This window comes from Perissodus microlepis, chromosome 1 (genome assembly GCF_051167445.1).
Source record: "Perissodus microlepis isolate ML-2025 ecotype Zambia chromosome 1, ASM5116744v1, whole genome shotgun sequence".
NCBI classification, from domain to species: domain Eukaryota; kingdom Metazoa; phylum Chordata; class Actinopteri; order Cichliformes; family Cichlidae; genus Perissodus; species Perissodus microlepis.
Genome location: NC_140461.1, coordinates 22,953,972 through 22,963,932, shown reverse-complemented (window position 1 = coordinate 22,963,932; position 9,961 = coordinate 22,953,972). Strand labels below are relative to the sequence as shown.

Here is a 9,961-nt window from a genome sequence, read left to right as displayed (position 1 = left end):
AAGAACAACACAATGTTTAAATAAAACTTTATTTAAATATTTGGCAAAACCATTCTTTGGAGCTTTATATTCACTTCTAGCAATAAAACCAATGTGCAGTCCCTGACAAACATCGTTTCTCAAAAAAGAAACACCTTCTAATCTACTCCTACTTAATTACTGATTCAAGATGAGAGAAAGACCAAAGTGTGTGGTGGAAAATCTGCTGCTTCATCACCATACATACATTTTGAAATCTCAGCTTTAAAGGTGTTTTACAAAATGCAGAATGTGGTTTCCTCAGAACAGTTATTCCTCACCGCGGTCTAACTGCAGCCCACTACAGACTAATGCACACCTTGATGAGTTTTTAAAACCCCAGTCACAAACATCAGTGCCAATATATTTTGTGCATGTGACCTAACAGTACAGATTATTTCAGTAAAGAAAAACTCCAGTTACAAATGCTCAAGCACTTGTATTTGTTTGTAATCCTGTTTAAAAACACTTGTTTTTATTGTCACCATTGCATAATCATATGTCTCGGCAGCAAGCACACGAGAGAAATGATGGAATTCCCCAAAAATATTAATTCTGAAAGTTGCAGATTATCACACACATTAGCGGAATGGAGACAAGTGCAAATGTTCATTTGCACGAAAGTTTACACGGACTGCAGAGTTTTTTATAAACTTTCACTGTTAGAAATATAAAGCACTAAAGAAGGGACTAAATACACTGTACATTTCAAAGATCACACCAGCTGAGGGTTCATGTCCTCATCTGTCTGCTTGTGGGGTGGAGGCGGCTGAGGCTCGTCTTCTCCTGTGTCTTGTTTGTCCCTCTCGGCCTCCACCCAGCTCTGTGGGAGGATCATCTTCTTGGGCCCATGGGGTGGTGGACCCAGCAAGGCTTCAATGTCATCGTAGTTCACGACTTCACGCTCAAGCAGCGCATTGGCCAACTGGAAAGACAGACCCAGCGAGTTTTTAAAGGCAATACAGAAGAATTGGCCTCACATGATTAAAACGCATAAAGAAGAAAACAACTGACCAGTGTTAGTTTGTCTCTGTTGTCCAGGAGCAGCTTCTCCGTTTGTCTGTATGCACGAGCTATCATTATCTTAGCCTCCTGCAAATACAGAAAGATGTATTCAAATTTACCAATTCACTTTTAAAACAAATGTCAATGATTTGCAACCGCTTTTAAGATTACATTTGAATGAATACAAATAACATATTAACGTTAAAACTGAGAAACATTATGATTATAAAAAAAATATTCTTTTTAATAGGATGCTTGTAGCAAAGCATCCAAACCTTTCAGAAAATGTCCCGTACATACTCTAACAGCTGCAAGAGCTAAAAATTGATACTTTAGCATAATAATATTAGCTTATTACTTCAACATTCACAGTGCTAATCTGAGAACAGAGGACTAATCCGATTTTTGAACCCACATGGTCCATCTGCTGCTGCAGGCCCTGGCTGAAAGGACGGCGCCCAATGGCACCTTGCTCTTCTGTTTCTGGGAACGAGACCTGCCCGACACTGTCGCACATGCCGTACTGCTTCACCATGGAGTAGGCCACACGCGTCACCTTGCGCAAGTCATCTTGAGCTCCTGGGGACACAGAAAAAAAGACGCTTAATGTTTAAAATTTAATTAAAGCCCACTCCCACACCATTCAGGTTTAACCAAACTTGCCAAAAGGGAGAATATTTATTTGGCTGCCCAGCAATTAGATATTTGACTGATAATAGAAAATGTATTTAAAGTAAGCAGTATGACAAAAAAAAAAAGAAGTGTTCACTGGTAGGTTGTGATTACAGGACATAGAAACCATAAACATGGGTGTAAATCATCAATCATGATAATGTAACAATTTGCTCTCTGACCTTGGATCCTAGCTTTCTTCTGTGTGTTAGTTTGTCACACACCACTCATTTAAGTAATGTTGGAGACTAATCGCACCAAACACCAATAGCAACATTTCCCCCTGATGATAACAGTCTACTCCAGGAGGACAATGCACCTCTCTACACCACAAAAACTGCTTGGTAAGAATATCCAGGTGTACAGGAACAACCTTGATACACAGATCCCTACAACGGAGTGCCAACCAGTTTCACCCTATGATAGCTGGGTTAGCCTCCCACAAGACCCGAAAGATCCTCTAAAATTACCCTGGAGCAGACCCCACAGGACACCTGCAAAGAAGGCCTGACTGTAAGCTCCAACAGGCCAGAGCTGGTTTAGTGTCAGAAAAAGAGAACCTTAACGATATCAAGCAGGTGGTTTTAACATTGCAGCTGATTCGTGTGAAGATTAGTTGGAGGGTACCTGTAGTAACCTTGTTAAAGGTGATTGCTTCAGCAGCTCTTCCTCCTAGAGCCATACACATCCGCTCAAACAGCTGCTCCTTGGTGAAGAGATACTGGTCACGGGGTAAGATCTGGGCAAATCCTAGAGCTGCGTTTGTACGTGGAGCAATGGAAACCTGAAACACATCACATGATCTGTCAGTTTATGAAAGGTTTATAAAAAGGTGAATTGTACAGATTAAGGGTTAACCATTTGTACTGTTGCATTTTTAGAGTATTTACATTTGTAAATAATAGCCTATTAAACTGTATGCTTTTCTAGATCAACAATATAACCTCCACAGTCCTTGTTCATAGTTGTGTCTTGTGTGGGACATGCGGCATATCCATTTGGGTTTTTATACACAGATGTGTGAAAGTCTAATACAGCAAATGGTATAAGAGGCAGAAAAGGAGCAACTGAAGAGAGACCCAGGATCATGTGAGATAATGAATAATCCAGGCATCTGTATAAACTGCCAAAACACTTATCAGCGGTGAAATGGAGAAACAAGTGCTCCTCTGAAATGAAACCCTACTCTCAACACGCTCTGTGGAACGCTTTGGACTTATCTGATTAAAGCTAAACATGTCAATTAGATCTGGAAAGGTTTACTTATATAGAATGCGTCACATTTCAAGTACCTTCATAACTGCTTCTGTGTGCTCAAGGAGCCATCCCACTAAGGCATGTCCAGACTCATGGAAAGCAATGACCCTCTGCTCCTCTTTAGACAGGATCTTACTCTTCTTTACGCTTCCTGATGACACACATTTGTCAGATTTTGCCACCGACACATGAGAAATATTTATTTCCCAGAACTTAGCATGTGCATTATTGTACCTGCTATAACTCTCTCCACCGCATACTCAAAGTTAAAGGTATCGATGGATTTGTACCCTTCTCTGGCAGCATGCAGAGCAGCTTCGTTACAAATGTTTGCAATGTCTGCACCTGCAGAGACACCATGAGATAACAAACGTTAGAATAACACTTCAACATCAGCAGTGTTGAGATGTTTTATCCTTTTTGATTTAGAACTTCTCTTTCTTCATGGAGGCAGATAGACCAGTACTTTAGTATGCCCAAAGATGTTCATAGACTTCAGTTAGGACTAGGAATGATGCTCTTTAAATGATACCAATGCCAAGAGGGAGTCTACTTATTAAACCAATACTGATTATTTTATTGATTCCTGATTTCTTGTCTGAGCAAGCCTACACAGAAGATAAGCTAACAAGCTTGATGATTACGACTGACTGGACAGTTTTTTGGTTCTTGATCCCCATCCCTAAGGAGAACCATAAATGTGCACGTACCACTGAAGCCTGGGGTGAGCTCTGCCAGACGCAGGGAGTAGAAATTCGCTGGCTGAGTCAGCTTCAAGATCTTCAGATGCTGCTCAAAGATCTCCTTCCTCTCCTGGAAAACAATCGAAATGAAACAAACCAATCCAAATCTCCTGCACAGCAGCAAGGTTAAGTTGTTATTAAATGCTCAGCAACATATGACAAGGATACCCATTTAGAAGATACCCAATGATACCTGCAGTGTTGGCAGATCTATAAAGATGTGTCTGTCCAGTCTGCCTGGTCTCATTAGAGCATTATCCAAAATATCTGCTCTGTTAGTGGAAGCAAGAACAATGACATGGTCTGTTGTTCCCATGCCTGCAAAAGAAGAGGAGGTTAGTATTCTGCCTGAAAAGCGAATGGGCTGCTCTGAAACCAGATGTTTTACTCACCATCCATCTCTACTAGCAGCTGGTTGAGAGTCTGCTCCTCCTCAGTGTTGGAGAAACCTGACATGTTGGTGGAGCGCTTCTTTCCCACAGCATCGATCTCATCGATGTAGACGATGCAGGGTGCTCGAGTGCGAGCCTCCTTGAATAAACTCCTGACCCGAGCAGCACCCAGGCCTACAAACAAACACATCGTTGTATATGATCTGGTTCTGCTGGAGGTTTCCTCCTGAAAAAGGGGACTGTCGCAAAGTGCTTGTTCACAGCTGGTCATGTGATTGTTGGGATTTTTTATGTATCACTGTTACAGCGCATATACATATAAAAAATAGGGCCCTCGCTCTTACAGGCTCAAGTAAATCAGATATCTTTCACTACAGTAAAACCCAATACTATATCTATATGATGATCATAAACAACATCATCAACTCACACAGTGAATATTAGCATCATGTTGATGCTCATGCTGTGTGTCCATACCTCCAATGACCTCCACAAACTCAGAGCCAGCCATAGCCAGAAACGGCACCTTGGCTTCCGTAGCTACAGCCTTAGCAAGCAGGGTCTTCCCACATCCTGGAGGGCCAAGCAACAATGCACCCTTGGGAACCTTGGCGCCAAGCTGGAGGTATCGTTCAGGACTCTATGAAAAGGTAAAGCTAGTGCTGTGAGTATTAAGCCGCAGAGGAGGAGGTTTGAGGATTCAGTTGATCAAGGCTTTCTTAATTAAATCTCAAATATTTAATGTGTTTCACTTGTGCAAAATGAACATATTTTAACTTTTGAGTATGCTGCTTACCTTGAGGTAGTCAACAAATTCCTTTACTTCCAATTTAGCCTCATGCATGCCTGCCACATCTTTGAAGCTCACACCTTTACCCGACTTCCCATCCACGATGGTGAACTTGGCCATCTTCAGCTGATTCTGTTAGGCACGTTGGAATGTGGAGTTAGTCCACAGAACAAACAACATAGATGTCAGTTTACTAAAATGTGTTTCATTTACAAAAGCGCTGAAGCCGCCATCTCTGCCACCCATGCCAGCAAGTCGAAAGATATACCAGAGAATCGCCACACCGATCGCAGCCATGCCCAGAGCATAGACTGCACTGAAACAAGAATAGAGGGAGAAAAAAGGCTGTTTTTAACTTTAAATTACGACAAACCTGTAGTTCAAATATTAAAATTTATGACCACATTGATTGCATGCATACGCCCATAGTCTAAGAAACAATAATGAAGTTCAAATGGATTTGAAAAGAAGCGCTTCTTGGATTCAAACAACTTCTACTGGAAGTGCTGTTTGGCAGGGATACACGTAGCATAAAATATGAAAAAAAAAAAAAAACAAACAAACAAACAAACTCCAAGGCATTTTTCTTTTCAAAATAAAATTAAAATGCTTTTATTTTCACAACAAAAAACTCCCAACATGTTTCTGGCACACAGGCATTCATGAGGAGAAAATAAATAAATGAATACTGCTGAACTTGTGTTTTTATGAAAAACAAAAAGCAAAATAAGCCATAATTTTGTTTTTGTTGTCGTATCTGCTCTGTATGATTTTAGCAGTGCCTTGAATTATTTCTTAATCTTCACAAAAGATTAGGAAGGCACCTCATAAAAGATTTCTTATAATGTCTGCTCTGATAAGAGTTGTTTTCTTACTTCCCAAAAAATCCAGTGCGCTTGTAGGACACTGGTATTCTGTCCTTGCTGTCAATATTCAGCTCCTCCTCGGCAGCTCTCAGCTTCTCCTCGAACTTGTCAATGTTGGCAACCTGCATTCTGTACATAAGCGCCAGCCTCTGCGAAGCATGAGACGTAGCAGGAAATTAGAATTAAGCATGAATTAAGCTCCTGCACTACTTTGAGTGTGTTAACTGTGTGTGTGTGTGCAGAAAATCATGTACAACATACAGGCCTTCCGAAGATGACTGCTCCGGGATGAAGGTATATTTCCACAATGTCACTCTCGGGAACGACCTGCACACGTGACACCTCCCCCTTGGCAAGCATCTCGTTCACAAAGTCGTTCCAAGAGATGTTACCGCCACTGGTGTTAATGGAGTTCAGCAGGCTCATGATGAGCGCTATGATGAAGAGGGTTCGCAGGCGTTCCCGGTACATCTGATCCTCCTGTTCACGACGTTTCTTCTCCTCTGAAAGGTGAGGCCGAAAATAAAAATAAAATAAAGTAAATGATGTGACAAAGAAACCAGGTGTGGTGCAGGTATTTATCAGTTGCATCAAGTAGCAAAAAAATATGCATCGCTTACCTTCATCTTCCTCTGGCGTCTTCCCCTTTGGCCCATTCTTTTTATCTTTGTTTTGATTAGACTGAGATGTACTGAAGAGATTTGTTGCCCCTGAAATCAAACAGTTTAATTTAAAGCAGCTATAAGTGAATTTTTAAACAACTTATGAAGGTAAACTAAGTATTTACCGAGTAAATTTGCCAAACCAACAGGGTTCCTGAGCAGGTTGTTCCTAATTAGCTCTTTTCTAAGTCCCACCAAGCTAGGCCCAAAAGGTCTGTGGAGAAGACTCTGTTATGGGAATATTGGAGAAAAAAAAGTGGAAAGAAATCAGAATCAAAATCAGAACTAGAAAACCTAGTTAAATCAAAAGTGTGTAAATTTATTATCAACAAATGTGTTTACAACTTAAGGAAAAACAACAGACAATGTCACAATCTCAAATTGAAGACTTTCCAGAGTAGAATAAAAATAAGTTATTAAGGCATCTGTGACGGTTCTCAGTCATCCAGGTCATCATAGTCTAAGGAGAAAAGCCTCTGGACTTTTTTTAAGTTTCCTTGAAGAAACTTGAAAAATTCCAGACGCTTTTCTTTCCACGCTCCTTAGACAAGTGATTAAGGCGATCATATTTGACACTTTCAAATTTAACAAGTTAAATCATTATAATAAAACTATACCATATATGTGAAGTAAATCTCAGTAACAACAGTGCAGAGAGATTAATATTTTCTTACATGAAGTTAGAATGACATGTGAGAAGGAAATTTGACTAGAGCCATGGATACTTCTGATTATTTTATTATTAGATATCAACCTCAGTTGATGCCAAAAAAGCTATTAGCACTGTTTTGGGAGGTAAAATTACTTATAGATCAAGTGTTGAAAAATCAATCATGTTGAGCCTTCTGCTAAAAAGATATTTCCTGGCCATTTCTTTAGGTACACCTTGTCCTCAGACCTGCCTTAATCCTTTGTGACATAGATCCAATAAGGTGCTGGACAAATTTCTCTGAGATTTTGGTCCAGATCGACATGATAGCAACACAGCTGAGTCATGGACGGATCAGGATGGATTCATGCTCTCGTGTTGTTTATGCCAAATTCTGGCCATGCCATCTGAATGTGACAGAAGAAATCAACTCAACAGACCACGCAATGTTTTTCCAATCTTCTATTGTCCAATTTTGATGAACCTGTGTGAAATTTAGACTCAGTTTTCTGTTCTTATCTGACAGGAGTGGTCTTCTGCTGCTATAGCCCATCTGCTTCAAAGTTCAGCTGCTCAGAGATGCTCTTCTGCTCAAAGCAATCTGGGAATTCTCCTCTGACCTCTAGCATCAACAAGGCATTTTAATCCAGAGAACCATAGGTCACCGGATATTTTCTCTTTTTTGGATCATTCTCGGTAAACAAGAAGAAACCCCCCTGCAGAACAGCATTTTCTGAAACACTCCTGTCTGGCATCAACAACCGTCAGTCATTTAAACCACCTTTCCTCCGAATGAAGTGGCCATCCATGGCCACTCATCCTATTAGTTACTTCACTCTTACCTGTATGAGTTTCTGTTGCTGCTGATCTGTAAGAGTCTGCTCTGACTTTGTATGAAGCGTCTTCCTCACGTGATCACACCTAGATGGGACATTTTGAACACCGCGGCTGGATAATGGCTTGCTCTCCAATACATAACAGTTTCGCTTCAGCAGCGTCCACAATAAACCTCTGCTGTATTTGCGACAAACACCAGCACTTTGCTGCAACAACAAAGCTGACATAGTGGCTGTCGTTACTCGAAAGCGAACATTTAACGGAGCTAATGCACCGACATAGCTGTCTCCGTCTCCTCGGAGGTTTAGAGCTCGGTTTGGAGCTCGAGCTCGTTGTTATTCAACCGCTCAGCCGGGCAAAGACGTCAGCCCTGCGGGGACCTACTTCCGCGCGGGAAACTCACAAAGACTGTTTAATTTTTTTAAAAAAATCGGATTTCATCATTATTTACTAATCCTCGTTAGAGATACATTGTGTGTTCAGTATGTGCAGAATGCTAAATAATACAGTTAAACGCATCCCGGAAGTCGAACTTTGAACTTTAACCTTTCTTTGTCGATCTTTAAGGACCTGCAAGCTGCGCATATGTTTGCGCAGGATTTACGCAAAACAGCTTTAAAGCAGCACATTTACGACACATCAGAGAGTACAGTTACCTTTACCCCCTCTTTATTGTTGCGAAATTAACCGCAATTTTCAAAGAATTAAAAAAAGTAAAAATGTGTGTAATGTATGTAAACGGTTTAAATGAGCAAATTTACTGCTTCCCGTGAAGCCTGCAGTAAAGCGTTGTGGGTGTTTGTTTACTTGATTTTTCAGTCAAAGATGTATCACTGGTCCACCAGAGAGCGCTGTTGGTTAAGATGATTGAGCTGTTTTGGTACGGTGCGATTTAGCAAAATGAATGCATATGAAAACAGACAATGTTGGTTACGTGGGGTTAGATTGAGAGCAGGGTGCTTTTGTGTTTCGGTCCAGTTTATTAATAATAATAATAATAATAATACCCGGTATTATTAATGTGAATGAGCTTCAGTCAAGTAAGAAGAAAGAAGAAAGGCTTTTGTGGATAATGAAAACAATGTCGTAGAAACGCAGACTGTATGGAACTGTATGTACAGGTCTGATTGAATGGCATTAAAGTGACCCAATGAGAGTTTGGAGTTTTCCTTTCGGCCAATAGGAGCATTCGTATCATCCGTTCACGTATCAGTTTAACCACGGGTCTGTCAGGTTTGTTCACCAGCACGCTCCGGTTTCTTCACAGACTCATCAGCCGAAAGCTGCACTTAGATCACGTCATTAGACATATAAAAGGCCGTGAAACATGCATATCTTAAGAATTATAATAAAAAGTTTTCCAGAGCGTTTTTCACGAGGATAGTAATTTACAATTTCAAAGTATCAACCCCAAACCGCCGATAGTGTTGTTTAAATTATTTTACATTCATTAATAAATTCTTAAATACTAAAAAATATGCCAGCGAGTATGATGTATGTATAACTACTATGACTTATGATGATACAAAATATTTTCTTGCGGGTTACCAGACCCAATGGTATCAGGAAGGTCAGTATAGCTAGGCTAAAAAGATTTAGAGGGGATAACTACTGCTCTCGTACTAAATGAGTGGTAAATGGACTTAAACGGATTGGTTATAGAATAGCAGTGTGCATAGAGGCACACACCGAGGTCCTGTAGGTAATTATGTGAAGCTGCAGGTGTTTAATTATCACAGGGATCCCCCCCTCTCAATAAGTGTCGCAAAATAGCTCACATCAGGGTCAGGCAACACGAACTCGCGAATGTCTTTAATGTATAGTAGACGTATGTGCGCCTGCGCGACAAAGTCTGTCTGAACTATTTTGTCATAAACAAGTGCTTCCACTTACTGACGCGAGCCAACCGGCGTAAACGTGTCTAGGAACATGTACCACGCGAGCTGGCAATGCGTTTTTATAAAGACAGAAAAACGAGTGCACCCAACGCCCGTACTCCATTTCCTTTTCGTGGTCCTCCAACTATATAATGGAGCGTTGTCTCAGGCGTTTGAAACTGTGACACATGGG

At 40.7% G+C, this 9,961-nt stretch overlaps 1 protein-coding gene across 1 annotated transcript; it reads right to left on the bottom strand.

Moving 5' to 3' along the window:
- Positions 1-10: 10 nt before the first annotated feature.
- On the bottom strand, positions 11-8,423 carry spg7 (SPG7 matrix AAA peptidase subunit, paraplegin). The gene is made up of 17 exons (XM_084936070.1): positions 7,897-8,423; positions 6,531-6,633; positions 6,364-6,453; positions 6,005-6,246; positions 5,753-5,892; positions 5,091-5,193; positions 4,884-5,009; positions 4,565-4,727; positions 4,088-4,261; positions 3,889-4,013; positions 3,663-3,765; positions 3,187-3,297; positions 2,988-3,103; positions 2,323-2,479; positions 1,439-1,602; positions 1,033-1,110; positions 11-943 (listed from the first exon to the last, which is right to left on the bottom strand). Exons 1-17 carry the CDS (start codon positions 8,116-8,118, stop codon positions 734-736), a joined length of 2,427 nt encoding a protein of 808 aa, XP_084792196.1. The 5' UTR covers positions 8,119-8,423; the 3' UTR covers positions 11-733.
- Between the last annotated feature and the right edge of the window lie 1,538 nt (positions 8,424-9,961).

Coding starts and splice junctions, on each gene's coding strand:
- spg7 (XM_084936070.1), bottom strand. CDS start 8,118: ATGTCAGCTTTGTTGTTGCAGCAAAGTGCTGGTGTTTGTCGCAAATAC. Junction 5,010..5,090: donor ATGGCGGCTTCAGCGCTTTT/GTAAATGAAACA, acceptor CGTGCCTAACAG/AATCAGCTGAAGATGGCCAA. Junction 4,014..4,087: donor GCTGCTAGTAGAGATGGATG/GTGAGTAAAACA, acceptor CTTCTTTTGCAG/GCATGGGAACAACAGACCAT.